Consider the following 20,597-nt stretch of genomic DNA (forward strand, 5'->3'; position numbering starts at 1 on the left):
TACAGAGCAAGTTCGAGAACAAGATACGAGAACTCACTGTCTTCCATGCTCTCTCTGTTCTTCCTCCATAGTCATCCTAGGAGCCCTGATGGGGTCGTTACTGGGTGGTTGATGATATGCATGGTTGGGACACCCACTCTGTCATGCTCTTTTTAGTGCGGCAGCCGGCTGGGGACTGCGTAACCTTCAACAGTAAATTAGCTGCAAGGACTGCAGTTGGCCACTAGGAGTCAGTATACACAGAGGGAAAGAACTCCGAATGGGATCCCCCAATGCAACCACCTCATTTTATAAAGGGGGCTTGCCTAAGGCCACGTGGGGAAATGGCAGAAGTGAAATTCAGACTCAGACAGGTCCTAGAATGGATAGGCACTGAACATTATGAATTCCTTGAACCATGGTTGGGGTGGGGAGGATGCTGGGGGGCTTCTGTTTCCCCCCTGAACCCCCAGATCCTACCATGAGAGCCCTCCTTCAAAGTTGCTGTGACCTGGGAAATTTCAAAGGGTGTGTTGCTAGGGCAACAGGTTTGACCAAGGTCATAACCTTGAACTATGTGAGCTAAGGTCCTGACTTCTGCAGTAGTTAGGGACTTGGAGGGAGCGGGGCGGTTACCTGGGACCCTGGGGAAAGGCAAAGTCATGTAAATGAAAATAAGAGTGAAGGCAGGCTCCAAGGCAGGTCTCAGCATGGATTCTCTGTGTTGCCAGATACCTCCTCTAATTAACCAGGGACTATCGGCCCCAGGAAGTATAAATACAAAACCATTCTATGAGGGGTGCCTGGGTGGCTCCGTGGGTTAAAGCCTCTGCCTTTGGCTCAGGTCATGATTCCAGGGTCCTGGGATCAATTCCCACATAGGAGCTCTCTGCTCAGTGGGGAGCCTGCTCCCCGCCCCCCTCTCTACCTGCCTCTCTGCCTACTTGTGATCTCTGTCTGTCAAAAAAATAAATAAAATCTTAAAAAATAAACTGTTCTATGTTTCTAGTCACTGACACAATCATTCTCTGTCAAAACATTTATTCTCAGTCCCTAATGGTGTCTCAGCTTTGTCAGATACCCTAACTTTCCAGTCAGTTCTGGTTATTAAAACTCTGATTATTACAGCTCCTTACACCTTCCCCTCAGCTTCCCTCTCCATCCAGTGGAGGTTCAAGCTGGGACTTGCCTCCTCGGAGAAGAGAGGGAGACCAGTCACCCCAGACACACCTTTTCTCTAATCCCACTTAAAGCCCTGGTTCCCCAAAGTTTGGGGGCCTGGAAGAGGGACAGGCATGGGGACACATGCAGGGACACAGCAGTGGCCTCTTGTGGGCTGAAGCCGCTTCTCTGGCTAATCCTGGCTGTGTCCTGTGTGGCAGGTGTCCAAAGACTGGCTCTTTCATGAGGCAAAACTATGAGGACTTTGGTGGCTTCAGTGAAGTTTTCTGGTTACTCCTTTGCTTCTTGACATGAGAACGGTGGCCCTTCTCTCTGCCCCATGTGTTTCTCCTTTACTCCCATGCAGCTACTACATTTCACTTCCGACCCCAGAGGTGTGCGTTTGCCACACACTGAGCCATTTTTTGACACCAGGTAGGTGTCCTACTATTTAATTCCACTCTGACACTGCCTATCTGGCGGTGGCATCAGATGCCACAGGGGACAGTCTCAGTCCCACGAGGGTGCCCTTCTCCCTTGCTTCAGATGCCACCTGCGCTTCTGATGGACTGGCCATAGATGGAGGTTCCCACTACCCTCTGTTGGGTTTCATAACTTTCTAGAATAGCTCACAAAGCTCAGAGAAATTCTTCCTTATGTTTTCTGACTTATTATAAAAGGATACAATCAAGGTTACAGGTGAGTTGGGCACCTGAGTGGCTCAATCGGTTAAGTGTCTGCCTTTGGCTCAGGTCATGATCTCAGGGTTCTGGGATCGAGTCCCACATCAGGCTGCTTCTTACTCTCCCTCTGCCCTCTTCCCCCACCCATTCTCTGTCCCTCTTTCTCTCAAATAAATAAATAAATAAAAGCTTAAAAAATAAGAAAGGACACAAATTCATACCAGCCAAATGAGATTTGTAGGGGGAGGCCAGGGAGGGTCCCAACTGTGATGCTTCTGTGTCCTCAAGATGCATTGCCTTCTCAGCATGTGGATGCGTGTCACCAGCCAAGAAGCTCACCTGAGCCTTGGTGTCCAGAGTTTTTAGTGTTTTTTTTTTTTTTAATGTAGCCATAATGAGTTGAATCATTGGTCACATGATGTGGTTGAACTCAGTCCCTAGTCCCTAGACCCTTTTCACTCCCAGGGTGTTCAGGCTGACGTCACAAGGCTCAAAGCCCAAAAGCCCTAAGGACATGGTTGGTCTTTCCAGCATGGAAAGCCCCCACCTTCAAACCATCTAGGGTCCCACCGTGAGTCGCCCTGTTACCATAAACTTAGGTGTGGTCTCAGGGCCCGCCGTAAATATCAAAGACACTTCTGTAGCTCAGAAAATTGCAAGAGTTTTAGAGGTTCCCTCGCAGGAGCCAGGAACAAAGGCCTGACAAAATCTTTATTGTACAACGCATACCAGCTTTGGACTACCATTTTTTATCTTACATCACAGGTATCCTGTCCTGTTCTCTCTGAGCCTGCTTTCAACACTTTCTTTCCCAGCAGCTTTCAGTAGATCTCATTCTCTACTGGTGGATTTCCACCTAATTTGTCATCTCAAAAATCCCTTCATTTTCCTCAGATTGCTCCAAGGAACATAAAAACTCAGAAGGAAGGTAGCCAGAATAGCTCAGAAAGGCCATACATTCAGCTCTGACCTTGGGCAGGACATTAACCTCTCTGTGCCTTCATGTCCTCACCTGTAAAATGAGAATAATACCTATTAGGGCTGCTGTGAGATTGGACTAGATAAAGGCACTTGGAATAGAGTCCAGTTACCTCCAAGTTTTCAAAAAATGTGTTATTTTCTCCTGCTGTGACATCATCATTTTTGCTGGTCTGGAATGCAGCATACAGAAGAAGACAAAGCTCTGGCATCAAAACAAGTTTGTCTTGGCTGGTTTTGTTGCATGTTTGCCAAAATGACATGAGTGACTTCTCTGAGCATTGTTTATTGGTTAGTAAAATGGTGTGAGGGGTGGGTAATTAGGGGTGCCTGGGTGGCTCAGTTGGTTAAGTGGCTGACCCTTGATTTTGGCTTGGGTCATGATCTCAGGGTCCTAGGATCAAGCCCTGAGTCAGGTGCTGTGCTCAAAGGGGAGCCTGCTTGAGATTCTCTCTCCCCCTCCCTCTGCCCCTCCTCCACCTCAAATAAATAAATAAATCTTTTTTTTTTTTTTCGAACAGTGGGGGGGAGGTAACTAATCCATGTATAGGTAACCCCCAGGCAGTAGTATCATCAGGTCTAAGGGGCTGTGCCTTTTTATTTTGTTAGCTAAGACCAAACTGCCCTCCAGAAGATATTGGTTTTTTGTTTGTTTGTTTGTTTTGTGTCTTTTAGGTTATTATGACTTAGGGACATCTCAAGAGAATTTGGGGGGGGATGAGAGAAATATTCTGTGTCTTGATGGTCGTCATGGTTACATGGCTATGCATTTGATGCATTTGTCCAAAATTTGGAACTATATACCAGAAAGAGTTCATTTACTTGTATTAAAAGAATATGAATATAAATATAAAACATATTAAGCACTTTTTGAAAGATTATGTTCGTAAAGTTTAAATGAGATAATACAAGGGAACATGTCTATGTAATCTCCCTTTTGGGACCCTTAGGCCTACAGTCTCCCACTGCCTCTTTAGCAGACGCTTCTAGCAAATCTCGACTTTCAAGTGGTCTGAAAATCAGTCATAGCCACAAGGCATTAGGGGGATTCCTTTTAGACCTAGCCCACAAATCTGACCCCTTCACTCCAGTAACCTCTTGCCAAGCACTCTGGTCAGCGTGGGGGTGAAAGTGCCCTGCTCCAAGGCCCCACGTGGGACGCAGGCCTGAGCAGTGACTGCTGACCTAAGCATGTTTGACTGGGAGTCTAGTAACCTGGATCCTCCACTTCCTCACAAAAGCCAGCAGGAAAGCCCTTCCCATGTATGAGACAAAGGTACTGGGAACCTGGAGTGTGAATTAGAGTCTGGACGAGGCTGGGAAGGAGTGAGAAGGTTGAGAATCCTAAGGCCAAGTGGACAAGAGAGGGAATTCTGTCTGTGATAAGTGTGAGGAGAAGATCCTTGGGAGCGCCCCAAGGTTAATTCTGGGGGAGGTGTGAGGGCAAGAGCAGGCAGGCCCAGGTGTGGGGGGAAGGGGAGAGTGCAGGAGGTTATGCTGATGAGGTGGAAGGTACAGGAGGTCCTGGGATTGATGGCCTGGATGCTGAAGATGACTCAGGGATGCTAAAAGTGAGTGAGATGATAGGGAAACCAAGGAAAGAGGAGTCTTAGGACAGTGACTGTGGGAGACAGTTGGAAGAATGGGGGTAAGATGCTGGGTCTTCCGGGAGTGTAAGAGGAAGCCCAGGAGAGGGGAAACTGCTGCAGCTAAGGCAGGCCCTGAGAATCACTCTCTGAACCAAGAAGGTTCTGCTCTGAGGGCTGAGGGGACTGTTGCTGAGTTGGGGAGTGCTGTGTGGGAGTTCTCCAAATGTGGGGGAGCTCCCCAGGTGACCCCCTCCTGAATGCAAGTAACCCTGAAAAAAGATGACAATGGAAAGGATTGTCCCAAATGTATGGCAAAGGGAAAGGGGCGATTCCAAAGAAGGGAGAGACCCTCAATTTTACAGACCTCTTGACAGTGCAGGGAGAGGGCTGTGAGAGGGGAGGCCTCAAGAAAGAGGGAAGTTCGCAGGGCAGGAATGACCCCCTTTACGTGAAAGATACCCTGGAGCATCCTGAGTGTGAGGGAGCTAGCAGTGAGGACAGAGGTCCTAGGGAGACAGTGGGATGTCTAAGGGAGGGAACCCAGCAGAGGAGCTGGCAGAGAAGACCCTCAGGTCGAGGGAGTGGGTATATGAAAGTGTGAGGGTGTCCTACAGATGACCTCCTGAATTTCAGAAGTGTCAATAAAACACCTGGAAAGATGGGGTTGGGGGAGGGGAGAATGGCAGTGAGTGGCTGGGCCCTAAGGAATAAGAAGGGGAAGAAATACAGGTCTGAAGGCAGACATGTCCCTGGAGACCCTCTCCCCCTGGATATGAAGGACACCTGGGATCTCCTGAAGGAGTGGGGGCCTTCAGAATGGCTGTCCCCCCTTACAGGGCTCAAGGACTTCCCAAGGGGATGGTGGCTGGGAAGGAAGGGGAAAGGGGCTAGAAGGAGAGGAGGCTGGACTCCTGAGGGTGGGGAGGTCCCATCTCCTTTCTGAAGGGCCTAGAAGTTGGGGGAGGGGAGGCATAAACAACAAGGGGGGAATGCTGACCTTGTGGGCTGGGAACCACTCCTCAGCCTGCAGGACTCTTTTAGGAAGAAGGAGTAACTCTTGGGTAAAAGTCTAGTGACCCCTGGGCTGGGAGGAACGCAGTGAGGCCAGAGCCCCCAGAGATGGGGAGAGTCTCTAAGGGGGGTAAGGAAGGGCAGTGGGGGGAGGCCTGGGGGGGGGGAGATGTAAGGGTAGGGGCGGCAGTGGGAGGAGCCCCCAAGACCCAGAGGGCCTGACACCTACCCTGCACTCCTGAGGGCCCCCAAGTTGGATGGGTTGAAAGAGCGGGTAAGGCTCAAGGGAGAGCAGGGACTCCAAGGGCATCCCAGGGTCCCCTGGAGGGGATGGAAGCGGGGACTTAAGGGAATGAATGGAGGTCCTAAAGGTCCAGTCTTGGGACTTTGCCCGAGGCCCGTGGGGGACGTGAAAGGAAGGGGATCCTAAGGTGGGGTGGGGATGAGGCAGTTGGCTCCCTCATGGGCCAAGAAGACCCCTGGGCAGGATCCCCCCTCCAAGTTTCACACGGCATCTCCAGGCCTGGGGAGGATCTCCACCGCCTCCCGCCCCCCCCCGCCCCGCCCCAGCATGCTACAGACGCCACACAACAGTGACAATGGCATCCGACGACGCTGGACGATGGAGCAAGAAGGCCCGGAGAAGGGCCGGAGGGACCATAACCAATCACAGAGCAAGAGAGCGCTCAGAAATAAACCCAATCAAAGAGCAAGAGGTCATGCTCGCCGACAGGACGGCAGCGGGGCGGGGACTCGAAAGCAGCGCGAGCTCACTCGCCAATCGGAGCCAAGGATGACTATCTTGCGATACGTTACGTAATACGGAGTGGGCGGAGCTCCAACGTACAGCCTACTGCGTTCCCCAGCGAATCGGAAGTTTCGCTGCCCGGGACTCAGGGGTTGATTGGTCGCGGTCAGAAGGTGCCTGTCCAGTTTGGAAGACGCATAAAGGACCTTCCCTTAGAGACCCAAGAGCCCGCCTCCGCTCTCTAGTGCGGGCGGAGGGCCTTAAGGCTCCGGGTCATTGGTAAATTGACGATTGGCGCCTGATGAGAGAAATAGGAGAAAACAGAGCAGAACGGGAAGCAGTTCGTTCTGCTGCAGTAGAGCAGGAAGCGCCAAGTGGCGAAGAGGGAACTCGAAAAGCTTAGGCAGTTTGCCTTAGGTCCCGCGCTCGTCGGTGGCGGAGCGGGGATTCGAACCCCATTTTGGAGACCCGTCTGAACAAAATAGTCCTGCCTCTTCCGGATAGGACATAACGGATGGATGAGACCCGAAGCCTAATCACACTTGCCCGGAAAGGAAAGCCCCTGCTTTGTGATAAAAAAAATCTTCCCATTCCAGGGACGCCTGGGTGGCTCAGTCGGTTAAGCGTCTTCCTTCAGCTCAGGTCATGATCTCAGGGTCGTGGGATCGATCCTGGCGTGGGGCTTTCGTGGGGCTTTCTACTCAGCCGGGAGCCTGTTTCTCGCTCTCCCTCTGCCTGCCCCTCTGCCTGCTGGTGCTCTCTCTGTCCGACAAAGAAATAAAATCTTAAAAAACAATAACAACACAAAAAAAACTTTCAATCCCAGCCACCTGGCCTTTGCTCACACCATTTCTTCTATATCAAATACCCACTCACTCTAGACCTAGACCAAAGGCCATCTTTCCTAAAAACAAAACAAAACAAAACAAAACAAAAAACAAAGAAGCCCCACGCCTGCGCAGCAATGTTTTCCTGGCCCCCAACCTCACCCCTTTAACCTCAGGAGCATCACTCATTGCTCGCCTCCTGTTCCTGTTTGCAAGCTCTCATCACCTGGGAATGTTACCATCCATCTCTGTGTCTGACTCCCACCCCTCAAGACAGACTCCTTAGAGGGCAGGTGACGTCTCTGAGTCACCAGCATCACCCAGCACAGGTCGTGGATTCCAGAGAACTCAATAAATGGAAGGTCTTGGGTATCTGGGCTTTCCCATCCTTAAAGAGGGATGTTGTGAAGTTCTGTTAAAAAAAAAAAAAAAATCATGTTCAAAGATACTGCTCTGGCCAAAAACTCTGCATTATCCTTTAAAGAAAAAAAAATTATTTGGCAGAGAGAGAGCATGAGCACGGGGAGCTGCAGGCAGAGTAGAAGCAGTCTCCCCACTGAGCAAGGAGCCCCATGTGGGACTCAGTCCCAGGACCCTGGGATTAAGATCTGAGCCAGAGGCAGATGCTTAACCAACTGAGCCACTCAGGCATCTGGGACTTTGCATCATCCTTGATTCCTCATTAATCACAACAAATTCTGATGGTTCTTCCAAAAAACATCCTAAATCCGTTCATATCTTCCCACCCCCACTCCCCTACCCACCCCTGCTTGGGCGTCACCACCACTCCTGGCCTGAAGGATATCAGCATGCTCCCTTGCTTTCCACCAGAGCCTGTTCTCCAAACTGCTGACACAGTGGTTTTTCCTCAAACAGAAGTCATAGTATGTCACACCTCAGCTTACAAATGTTTGAAGCCATCTCAGTGTTCTAAAATAAAAAAACAAAACAAAACAAAACAAAAAACCAACACCCCCAAACCTCAAAGTCTTCACTGCAGCCTATCATGTCCTACATAATCTGGCTCTTACTTGAGTCTCCATTAAGAGCACAGAATTGAGGTTCAAATTTCACTTGTGCCACTTCCTAGCTCTCTGACCTTGAGAAACTTACTTAGACTCTCTGAGGCACAGTCTGATCATCTGTGAAGGGAGGATTAAATAAATTAGAATTCTCAAAGAAATAAATTAGAATTATTAATTAAAATGGACCTCTATTTTATAAAATAAGTGAGTAGCATTCCTCAAAATTGTTAAGGTTGTAAAAAGTCAGGAAAGACTGAGAGGCTGCAGCCGATGATAAATGTCAACCTGAATCAGCTTCTGGAACAGAAAATAGATGACCTGAGTGTGAAAACTGGTAAATTTCAAATAAAGTCTGGATTTGGCTAATAGTCATGTTAGTTTCTTAGTTGCAACAAAGTTTCCGCAACCATGTAAGAAGATAACATTGGGGGAAGCTGGGTGAGGACTATATGAGGACTCTCTGTATTAACTTTGTAACTTTTCTGTAAACAGAAATAGAAATTCTGTAAACAGAATACAAAGGCATTCCAAGAGAGGGGCGCCTGGGTGGCTCCATGAATTAAGGTCTGCCTCAACTCCAACCCATCTACTTCTCCCTCTGTCCTAAAGAGCATCCAGATGACCTGATTTCCCTTTGGTCCTAAAGAACACCATCAGGCCCCCAGAAGAAAAGGCCAGAAATACAGGTGGAAAGATAGGAAAGGGCTGGGGTCCTGACTTCTAGGTCTGAGGAAGCAGAGGTCTGGGGGTCCGGATTCCTGGGTCTGAGCATGGAAGACGCTCAGGGACCAGACTTCTGCGTCTCGGGAAGGTGGGGCTGCAGCCTAAAATATGTAGGGTTGAGGCATTAGATCCTGCAACCCTAGTGTACTTGCCTGGGGCTCTTCACGTTCCGCTGGCCACGCCCCACTCCAGACAAAGTCCCGGGCACTTTCTTCGGACCCCTCCGCGCCTCCCTGGGGCCCGGAGAAATCGTGGCGAAGGTGCTAGAAGACGCTTGAGACACCCTTGTAAAGATGGAACAGCAAGAGAAAGGGACTGGGCCCGAGGGGTGAGACGCAAGACCCTCCTCATGGGGAGGACAGAGGCCAGCGAGGGAAGGGGTGGAGAAAATCAGAGGCAGAGTGGACTGACCCAAAGAGAGTATCAGAACAACAACAACAAAAAGGTTCACGTATCATCAGTTAGAAACAGAATCTTAGCGATCTTACCGACAGAGCTGAGCAAGATACTTAGAAATAGGGACACAGCTAGAAACAGATATTGGAGGAAGAGGGAGAAATTTCAAGAAGGAGCCAAGAGAATCAGAGATGTCAGGAACAGCCATAGAGCTGGAGAAATAATAATTTTCAGACCTAGGCCTTGCCTATGCACCTCTGGTACTACCAAAAGCCATCTTTGGATGTGAAAAATGAAGGTTCAGCACAGGGAAGTGATTGGCCTGGAAACACACCTTGAGCGAGGCAGCCTGCAGCTGGAATTTCATTCTGTCTGATTCTGACGTCCTGGCTGAACTGTCTGTCTCTCTGTAAAGAGAGATGGAAAAAAACAGATGAGAGAAAGATTGAGAGACTGAGCGAAAGAGAGAGAGAGATAGAGAGAGAAGCAGGCACGGGAATCAGAGGTGGACGCTGAGCTGAATGGGCTCCCAGGAGAAGGGCTGGACCACAGTAGGAAAGCCAGAGAGAGATGGTGAGAACTACTGACCTGTACTCTTGTCATTCCAGGAACAACCTGTCCCCGCCATCACCCGGGACTGAGCCGTGCCCCCCTGCACCTTTCCCAGCCTTGCCACCTTTCCCCCTGGGCACCCCAGATCCAGCCCACCTGGGGCTCCCTGAGAGCTTGGCCTCTGTCACTGTCCCCATCCGTCTGGACGCCCTCTCCTACCTCCTGCACAGCGCCCTGCTGGGGGCCTACACCCTTCAACAGTCCTTGCCCTCCTGCCCCTGCAACCCCCAGGCATGCTGCACCCCCCAGGCAAGCTACACCCAGCCAGGCATGGCCACAAGGCCACCCAGGGGACGCGGGGGCTGGGGCGTCCAGCGCAGGCCAGGCCGGGGCCAGGTCCAGCAGCGATGGCAACCTGGAAGGGCTGAGAGGGGCTGGCCGCGGGGGTCTGGGGCTGGCCCCAAGACTCCACTGACGATGCCAACATCACCACCAACTCTGCCTGGTCAGGATGGGAAGAAGGAAGCCCGAGGTCAGGAGCCACCCCAGGACACACCGCCTGCTGCAGCAGAAGACTGGGAGGCAGAGTACTAGGACCCCGAAAGTCCAGCTCCCCAGACTCCTGAGAAGGGTCACCAGGAGGGTTTTCCTGGAGCCCAGGGTGACCTCAGTTATGGCAGAAATACCCCAAGAAACACCATCCTCCCATGTTTCTTCTCCCAAAACCACAGCCTCAGGAGTGGGTCTTGCGAGTCACCCCATGAAAACTGGAGCTGACTTGGGATCCCACACCAGCAAAAGCCCTGAGCCTCATATCCACCCAAAGCTATGCCTCTCCCCATTCCCAGCACTACCCCAACTACAGTGACAGCCCCAACCCCATCCCCACCAGCCTCTGTAACCCCAGTCCCATCCCCACTCTCAATACCACATCCCCAGCCCCACTCATTCCCATTTCCGTCCCCATCTCCACCTTCAGTCTCAGCTCTGCACCCTCTTTCTCTACTACCTCAGGCCAACCCAGTTCTCATCCTTAACTGCCTCCTAAACTTGACCCCAAACCCAGCCCATCTTTGATCCCAGCCAACACCGTCCCATCCTTCTTCCGGTCCTAGCCCCAATTGTGACATGCCCTGTGACCCACCTGCAAAGAACATTGGCCCAACATACCCAGATACCTGCTGCCCCGCCTCCCTCACCCCTGGTTGAACAATAAATGGATGGCTGCCCCTATGTCTTGTGTCTCTGTGTGTGCTTACGCAGCTCAGGCTAACCCAGTGGGTGCTGTGAGCAAGGCCTGTGAAAGGGTGGTGGGGTCGTTGGGAGGGTCACAGAGAGAGGCCAGTGGGGCCAGGGGCTGCGGGGAGGGAGCGCCTGGATCCCTGTTTCAGCGAATTCCATTTGGGGCCTCTGCCACCACTGCACTTCTGCCTGCTGGAAGCTGCTAGGTCACAGGGCCATTGTGTGGGGAGGCTTAAGGGATTTGGGGGACCCAGGGAGCAGAGAGGCCAGCAACCTGGCTCGGCTCAGTCTGCAGAGAAGGGCCGAGGCAGACAGAAGGCTTGTGGTAGGCTCTGCCACTCAGGTAAGGACCAGGCATTGGACCTCTAGGTTCCCTCCTCCACCAAGACCTAGGGATCCATGCTCTAGCTCCTTCCTCCCCCAGGGGCCTGCTGGTATTCCAGCCCCTAGCTCCCTCCTCACTTAGGACCCAAGAGCCCAGGCCTCCAACATCCTCCCCATCCAGGACCCGAGGGCCCAGGCCCCCAGCTCCTTCCTCTCCTAGGGACCTGGTGTCCCAGCCATTAGCAACCTCCTCATCTGGGATCCGGGAGTCTAAGTCTCCAACTCCTCCTCCCTCCACCGGGATTCCAGCTCCTGACCCCACCTCTCCCCATCTCCACAGATCACCATGTACAGCTTCATGGGTGGCGGCCTCTTCTGTGCCTGGGTGGGGACCATCCTCCTGGTGGTGGCCACAGCCACAGACCACTGGATGCAGTACCGGCTGTCGGGGTCCTTTGCCCACCAGGGCCTGTGGCGATATTGCCTGGGAAACAAGTGCTACCTGCAGACAGAGAGCATCGGTAAGGCTCCGGGGCTGGGGCTGGGCTGGGGCTGGGCTCAGAGCCCCCCCCTCAGGGCACACCTTTGCCACCTGTGTGGCCGGTGGGGAACTCTGTGGCTCAGAGAGGGAAAGGGACCAGCCAGAGATCGCTTTGCACAAAAGGGACAGAACTGGGATTTCAGGAATTTTTTTATGAAATGTACTAGAGGTTAAGTAGACAGGTGACATTTCCAGGCACCGGCTCTGTGGAGCAGCTGCAGGGACGGGGCTGTCAGATAGTGTGTCCTAAAAATCCACGATGTATCAGGAACCAGGTTGCGTACTGTGGCATACAGAAGCAATACGGACCCTAAATTTGCTAAATACCGGATGGTAGTTTTTTTTTTTTTTAAAGATTTTATTTATTTAGGGGCACCTGGGTGGCTCAGTGGGTTAAAGCCTCTGCCTTCGGCTCGGGTCATGGTCCCAGGGTCCTGGGATCAAGCCCCACGTCGGGCTCTCTGCTCCGTGGGGAGCCTGCTTCCTCCTCTGTCTCTCTCTGCCTGCCGCTTGTGATTTCTCTCTCTCTGTCAAATAAATAAAAGCTTTAAAAAAAAAAAGATTTTATTTATTTATTTGTCAGAGAGAGAGAGAAGGAGCACATGCAGACAGAGTGGCAGGAAGAGACAGAGAGAGAGAAGCAGGCTCCCTGCTGAGCAAGGAGCCCGATGTGAGACTCGATCCCAGGATGCAGGGATCATGACCTGAGCTGAAGGCAGCAGCTTAACCAACTGAGCCACCCAGGCATCCCCTGGATGGTAGTTTTTAATAGCTACTGTGCACCAGGCTTTGTAATATATATATATATATGTCTGTATGTCTATATATATATATGTGTGTGTGTATGTGCACATTATAATATATGTTGTAAAAATGGCGAAAAATAGCTTTTCTAACATACAGTTCTTGCAAGCTACATTATAATAACATATTATATATATAAGATAATATATAATATACTCTATATCTCTATGTATAGCTCTCCATATGCATATACATATATATGTACATACACACATATATATGGAGATATACTTACATATATTTTATATTACATAATATATAATATGCACTATATAGTAATAAATTAATACACAATATACATTATATAAAAATAAATTAAGAATATATAAGGTGTATTATATATTAATAAATTAAGAATATATAATGTCACATATTTTCTATGTACCAAATAGTAGTAGTAATAATAATAATGATGATGATGACTGGCATTAATTGAAAGTCATTGAGTCCTACATGCTATTCTAAGTGCTTGACGTGGATTAATGCCCTTTGGTCTCCCAACAACACTGAGGGTGGTACCACTGTGTGTGTGAATAAAACAAGAGACTCGGGGCACCTGGGGGGCTCTGTCCTTGAGTGTCTGCCTTCTGCTCGGGTCATGATCCCAGGATCCTGGGATGGAGCCCCTCATTGGGCTCCCCACTCAGCGGGAAGCCTTCTTTTCCCTCTCCCATTCCCCCTGTTGTGTTCCCTCTCTCGCTGTCTCTGTCAAATAAATGAATAAAATCTTAGAACAAAAAACAAAAAAACATGAGCCTTGCCCTCAAAAAGCCAAACATTCTCTCCATGGGGTTTTGGGAGGAGGCGCCAACCCTCCAGAGCCCTTAGGGCAGATTTCAACTGCCCCATCTCACTGAACCTGTCTGGGAGAGGAAAGATGATGCCCGTGTGCAGGAGGGGTAAACCGAGGCAGGAAGCAGTGGAAAGACCTATCCCAACCGCCAGCTCCTGGGCTTGGTCAGCCTCCTGACTTCATGCATCCCTTTCATTCCCGGAGGTCTCATTCGTCACGCTTCCACCATTTCTCCTGCTTCAGCCTGGGAATGCCCTGAGGACGCCCACATCCCAGTCTATCATCTCTCTGTTGGGGATGGAGGAGAGGAAGGCAGGATGCAGGTCTGCAAGTCCATTTGACCTTGAAGCCAAAATCCTCACCCTGATAGATTGCTGGGTATCTGACCACACAGCTGGCTCCCGGTGCAGGTCAACTGTAACTGACTCACCAGGCCCAGAGCAGGCATACGTGAACTCGCCGGGGCCAACTCCAGCCACAGACACGTGTGTATAGTGTTTTATAAAGTTTCTGATGTCGCCAGAAAAATCTGGACTTGCAGCTGTCTTTGAAAAATCCATTTTTGCCTCCTTTGAAGGCAGTCTACCAGTCAGGGGCCCTCAGGAGACAGGTGGCACACCGTGACTTGAACAGGGAGAGTTTTCTCTGAAGATGGAGCTCAGAGGTAGTAATGGGTCACCTGGCATGGGACACACGTGCCTGTTCGCCACAGCCTCCACCTCAGCCTGCTGGGGGACAGATAAGCTGCTCTCTTTTTGCAGCTGGAGGCAACCCTCAGAGACGTTTGCATTTTGCACTCCTACCTCAGTGGGACTACAGGGAGGACATAGGCAAAAACATATCCCGTAAGTCTTCCAGCCTTTTAAATACTCAGAGGCATCCGTAGTTTCCTGGGGCTGCCGTGACAAAGGACCATGGACTGAGTGACTCAAACAACAGAAATGTACCATCTCACAGCTCTGGAGGCTGGGGGTCTGATAACTGAGGTCAGCAGAGTTGGTTCCTTCCGAGGCCATGAGGGAGGATCTGTTGCCTGCCTCTCTCCCGGCTTCTGGTGGAGGCTGTCTGGCATTCTTTGGCATTTATTAGCATGTCAGTGTGTCATCCTGATCTCTGTTTCATTTTCACATGGTGCTCCCCACCCTCCCACATGTCTGTCTTTCTCCAGCTTTCCCCATTTTGTGAGGATACTTGTCAGTTAGGATTAGGAATCCACTCTGCTACAGTGAGACCTTAAATACATTGGCAATGAGCCTATTTCCAAATAAGGTCCTACTCTGAGGATTGCAGCTTCCTTCCACATACGAATTTGGGGGTTTGGGGGTTGCGGGGAGAGACATGGTTCAACCCATGACAACATCCACAGAGAAACAGCCAGCAATTTTTATTTCTCACTGACATTCACACGAGGCAAAAGAATGCATTTTGCAAAGATCCAGACTTTTTATTTTTCAGAGGCAGGATCCAGGCTCTGTCCCAGGGTTGCAGGTGTCCTGGGTCCTCCAAGAGCCAGTGTGGTCAAGCAGATCAGAACAAGGGCTTTGATGCTTGGGTGTCAACGCCAGTCCCACTGCCAATTAGGGCACCCTGGATAAGTTACTTTACCTCTGAGCTTTAGTTTCTTCACCTGAAAAACGGGGATTAAAAATAGTACATACAGCATAGGGCCCTTGGAAGGAAAGAACAGGCTCATTCAAGGAATGCGTGTCTGACACGTATTTGGTAGCTGCTAAATGGAGGATGAAATCTTACCGATTATTCCCAGAGCATGTCCTAAAGGGTCAGCTCAGTGCCAAGCACAAGAGACAAACGGTTCTCCGGGCTCCACGTTCATTCACTCAGCATATGCCCTGAGCCCCCACTATGTGCCAGGCACCCGTGCATGAGGAAGTGAATGAGGAAGCAAGACCTCTGTCCTCAGAGAACTGGGCGATCAGCAGGGAAAGACAGATATAAACAAGTTAAAAATAAATAGGTCATTTTCAAGTATGGGCAAGTGGTTATCCGGGAAATGAAAGCGAGCGATGGGAGAGAGGACAGGAAGTGAGTGGCAGGCAGATAGCGGGGAATCAACACTGATTCATTACCCATCCATCCATCCATCCATCCATCCATCCAACGAATATCTCTCCAGGCCCATTTGCAAACCAGTCTTGTGCTGGGAGTATTCCCAAAGTAGAAACCTGGCCTCAGGGAGCAATCGGACTGGAAGGGGGAACGAGCCAAGAGCCACAGCCCCAAGAGCCACAGCCAGGAGCAGGGGGTGAGGACGATACCTGAGGGGTGAAAGGGTGCTTCCCAGAGGGGATTTGGGAGCTGGGCTGTGGAAGATGATTAGGGGTTTGCAGGTGAAGAGAGGGACTGCAGAGGTGAAGGAGGAGCTGGGTCAGGGACGGAGAGGTAGGCCTCCTGGGCTGGGGGAGGTGCGGGAGTGACCGATCCGTGCTACCACAGCTTATTGGAATGCCACCCGGGCCTTCATGATCCTGTCCTCCCTGTGCGCCACCTCGGGCATCATCATGGGCATCCTGGCCTTCGCTCAGCAACCCACCTTCACCCGCCTCTCCCGGCCCTTCTCTGCCGGCATCATGTTTTTCGCCTCCAGTGAGTGGACCCAACTTCCCCATCTCCCCACTCCCACCCCCAGCTTCCCATTTCCATCCCCAGCCCCATTCCTCATTCTCAGCTCCATGGTTAACCTAGTCTCCCCCCGACCCAAACCCCAACTCCAAGACTGGTTCTAAAGCCTAATGCCAGCCTCTTATATCAGTTGCTGTCCGGTCGCCCGGTGTGGGCACTAACCTCTCCCCCCCGCCGCCAGGTTTAAGGGTGCGATTCCTAACAAGGCTGCCCTTACTTCAGTTGCAAGAGGGGTCCTCAGGTCATCTGCACTTTTGACCCACAGGCTGCGGGTTCGGAGGTCCCCAGAACCCAGTCATGTTCAAAGATTTGCCAGAAGTCACCAAACTCCAGAAAGCACTACACTTACAATTACAGATTTATTATAAAGGCTACACCTCAGCACCAGCTAAATCGAGAGAAGCACAGGCTGAAACCTGAGAGGGTCTTGAAGGCTGAGCTTCTGCACCCTTCCCCCACGGCATCCCACTGAGTGCCTCACCAGCCAGGAAACTCTGGCACATTTGTCGTGTCTGGAGTTCCTGCTGGAGTTTCATTACCAAGGCCCTATTGTGTCATTGACCCTGTGCCTGAACTTGGTCTCTAGCTTCTTTCCCCAGACGGTGGTCCAATACCAAGTGGCTCACAGCCTCTGGTGGCTGCTCTGTTCCTGTGGCTGGTCCTTCTGGGGATCAGGTCCTACCTATTGTCATCTCAGCTCATCAACAAAAACCCAAGAGGCTCAGCAGTAACAAAGACACTCCTATCACTTGGGAGATTCCAGGGATTTAGCGTCTCTGTCCCAGGAACCAGAGCCCAAAACCAGCCCCGGTCAAATTCTTTATTACACAGCACAGCCCCGTCCCATCCCCACCTGACCCCTACTCCCCCGGCACCCTCCCCCTTTTCCCTTCCCACCCCTCCCCAGCCTTTCCCCTTCCTCAATCTAACTCCCACCCCCATCTGCAAACCCCACCCCTACCCCCTTTCCTACCCACCTCCCCCCATCCTCTCCCCTTAGCCTTTTTTGTCCTGTTGGCCTTGGCCATTTACACTGGAGTCACTGTCAGCTTCCTTGGTCGCCGCTTTGGGGACTGGCGCTTTTCCTGGTCTTACATCCTGGGCTGGGTGGCCTTGCTCATGGCCTTCTTCGCAGGTATGAGGGTTTGGGGGTGGGAAGGTCAATGTCTGTGGCAGAGTGGGCAGCACTTCAGAGGGCCAGATGATGGGGTTTCCCACACGGCCCCCCACACTGAGCCAGGAGACAGAATCGAGATGCTGCAGACACCCAGGAAGAAAGGGAGTGCTGTTTTGGGGTCTTGGGCTAGGAGCCCAGGTTAGGAGGACTTGGTGGGGGGCCAATGGGATCTCTTCTCATGCAGGGATTTTCTACATGTGTGCCTACCGGATGCATGAATGTCGGCGCCTGTCTGCTCCCCGCTGAGCCAAATGTACCCCCAACTTCTGGAGGTTAAATGGGACCACAGAAAAGGAGGGGGAAGGTCTAGAGGCTTGAAGTTCTGGTTCCTGTGGGCAGGAGGGGGCTCAATCGTGGACTCTGGGCGGAGGCCTCTGACTCCTGTGTCCCAAGAGGGAGGGAGGAAGATTGGGGCCTGGTGGGAGGCAGTTGAGAAGACCCAAGGCCCAGCCCATGAAGGGGGGGGTGTTAGAGAAATGGGATCTCCATTAGAGCGACTTTTTGAGAATCTAATAAAACTGATGTGAAACTACTAAGGTGTGGTCCTTGAGGGATTGGGGTGATGAGAAACAGGTGTGAGTGGTGGACAGGGTGGGGGTGTCTGGATGACTGCAGGCCAACCTGCTCAGTCTCTGTAGGGATGGGGACAGACATGAACCACAGAGTTCCCACCCAGGGGTTAACTATGACTTCTAGGAAACAGATGTGTAGATCCAATTCTGTATTTTTTTTTTTTAATTCCACATCACCAAGCAGCTCAGTTCTTACACTCTCTATAAGGAGGTATTGTCAGATCTCACAAGTGAAGGACTCAGTCCTAAAGACTGCCCCCCACCCCCACCTCAGATGCCCTCACAAGTGCAGCTTGTCACTTGGGCTTCTGGTCAACCAGCAGTAGTGTGGAGGTTTCCATGACTCACTCTTTGGGTTTGAATAATTTGCTAGAGTGGCTCACAGAACTGGAAGGAAGATTCCACTTACTAGATCACCCGTTTACTATAAAAGGATATAACTCAGGTACAGCCAGATGGAAGGGACCCACAGGGCAAGGTATGGGAAAGGGGCAAGGGGCTTCTGTGCCCTTTTCAGGGGGCCACTCTCTCTATTATGCACACATTCACCAACCTGGAAGTTCTCTGAACCCAGTCTTTGTGGGTTTTCATGGTGGCTTCATTACACAGGCATCCTGAGTGTACCACTGGCCACTGGTGATTACTCAGTCTTCAGCCCCTCCCTACCAAGGTTGGGGGCTGGGACTGAAAGTTACAACCCTCCAGACACCTGACTGGTTCCCCCAGCAACCTGACCTTACCTTCCAGTGCTTTGCCACCACCTCCCTGCCCCCAGTTGCCTCATTAACTATTAATGTAGCAAATATACCTTCACGGCCCTCATCGCCTATGAAATTCCAAGGCTTTTAGCAGCTTCATGCCAGGAATGGTACAAAGAATATGTGTTTCTTATGAATCATAATATCAGTGGGATAATACGATAAACGAAAAGGTCTGTGAAAAAAACCACCTGACTGCTCACACCATCTCCAGTCAGCATTCCTCACAGCCCCTCCCCTCCCTGGATGGACCCCACACCTAGAAGCACCAGATCTCTGATCCACACCCTGTCCTGACTCTTCACATACCATTCATGACCTTGACCTTCTCATTCACTCGCTCATTACTTCATTCAATAAGCAGTGCCCAACTGCCGTGAGATTTACTAATATCCACCATAAATTAATAAGACTATTTAGCAAGGCCCATTCTAATAATAAGAATATTAATTACAGCCTATGCTAAAACTGTCATATGAACAGAGACCTACTCCCTAGAAATATTTATTGGGGACTTCACAAATAACAATAGTTCTGTATTTATAGAGGCTTCCTCTACTAATAATGGCAATTGAGGCCTTCTCTAATGGTAATTTATTGAGGCCTATTTAAGGAGACATATTTATTGAGGCTTATTCCAGGAATCATATTTATAGGAGTTTATTCTAGCAATAATAATGATGTGGTAATTCCAGACTCATCTCCAGTGTCCACTTGAAAAGAAGAGGCATCTCAAATCTCAGGTGTCCTGGTCTCTCCCACATCCCACACCAACTCCTCCCATATCTCCCCATCTTGCCCCATTGTCATCCAGCTGCTCCTGCCAAGAGTCCTGGGATCATCAGCAGCTGCTTTGCTGCGTCCCACATCTGATTCACCAGCAAGCAGCGTTGGCTCTACCTTAAAACTGTGTCCAGGTTCCTTGATCACCCAGTTAGGACTCACATCTTATCTCACCTGGCTTATGGCCTCAGCCTCCTAACCAGCTCTGCCCCTCCTCCTGTCCCCCACCCCCCCACCTCCCTCCATAGTCCATTCTCTACAGTGTGTGTGTGGGGGGGGATGAAACAGGTGGGATTGAGATGAATATGAGTAGGGCTAAGGTCGGAATTATAAAGGGTGGGACAGAGCGGGAGGAAGGTTGGGGTGGCGCTGGAAGTGTGATCTGGTGTGAAGTTCCAAACAAGGTTAGCATTAAGTCTCGGAATGAGGATGGGTTTGAGTTTGGGGCTGAACTTGGATTTGGACATGGGGTTGGGGCTGAGTTTGTGAATAAGAGGGCAAACAGGTTAGTTTGGAGGATGAGGTTAAATTAGAGGCTGGAGCTGGGGTTAAGGAGTGGGTTGTATTTGGGGTTGGGGATGGGACTGGGTTTAGGGCCGGTCTTGGCAATGAAAATAGGGTTTGGTTTAGGAATCAGGACGGAGTTGAATTTGTGGGTAGAGCTGGGTTATGGACAGGGTTGGGTTTGGTTTGGAGATGAGGTTAGGGATGGGGCTGAGTTTGGGGTTAGGTCTGGGGATGAGACTGGGGTTGTGTTGGAGGACAGGGGTGGAGTTAAGGGTGGGGTAGAGGTTGCAGGTGACCTCTGCGCTCTGACACTCCCTTCGCTGGGATTCCTGAAGCCTGTCCACTGCTCTCCACTAGAGGTACACATACCGGATTTTTGCGTCGGTGCCCCTGCTGCTTATGACCCGAATCTGCCCCTGAGAGCCTGCATTCGTGAGCACGTTCTCAGGACTGGCCAGTTACCTCGGTAGTGAGGGTCTGGGTGAGAGATTGGGACCTGCAAACTGGAGACTCCAGTAACGGAAGAGGCCCCGGCCTCTTGAGTCCCTCTAAGCCTCCCCTTCACCGGCTGCTGTGGGACTGCTGGCTTGTGTCATCTTTGTGACAGAGGTCTTCTTCTAGGCCATTCCCCCGGTTCGGAAGTCACATGAGCCTGCACCTTCCACCTGGGCTGCAACACCTTCACCTTCTTCCTGCTCATCGGTGAGGTGAGGCTCTGTCTAGGACCTATTGCCGGGATGGGAAGAGGAGGCTAGTGCTGGGAGGGTGGGACAGTCCTGTGTGC

The 20,597-nt window shown here is 51.1% G+C and overlaps 2 protein-coding genes across 3 annotated transcripts; both read left to right on the forward strand.

Moving 5' to 3' along the window:
* The first annotated feature begins 9,017 nt into the window (after positions 1–9,017).
* C7H19orf84 (chromosome 7 C19orf84 homolog) lies at positions 9,018–10,266 on the forward strand. Its single transcript, XM_044260489.1, has 2 exons — positions 9,018–9,052; positions 9,729–10,266. Exons 1-2 carry the CDS (start codon positions 9,018–9,020, stop codon positions 10,264–10,266), a joined length of 573 nt encoding a protein of 190 aa, XP_044116424.1.
* Positions 10,267–11,584: 1,318 nt separating this feature from the next.
* Positions 11,585–17,439, forward strand: LIM2 (lens intrinsic membrane protein 2). Of its 2 annotated transcripts, none has more exons than XM_044260490.1 (4): positions 11,585–11,873; positions 15,819–15,980; positions 17,017–17,151; positions 17,378–17,439. In XM_044260490.1, the coding sequence occupies exons 1-4, from the start codon at positions 11,585–11,587 to the stop codon at positions 17,437–17,439; spliced, it is 648 nt and encodes a 215-aa protein (XP_044116425.1). The 2 variants fall into 2 exon arrangements, with proteins under 2 accessions (XP_044116425.1, XP_044116426.1); XM_044260491.1 differs by having other exon boundaries at positions 11,585–11,759; positions 15,831–15,980.
* Positions 17,440–20,597: the final 3,158 nt, after the last annotated feature.

This window comes from Neovison vison, chromosome 7 (assembly GCF_020171115.1).
Source record: "Neovison vison isolate M4711 chromosome 7, ASM_NN_V1, whole genome shotgun sequence".
NCBI classification, from domain to species: Eukaryota; Metazoa; Chordata; class Mammalia; order Carnivora; family Mustelidae; genus Neogale; species Neogale vison.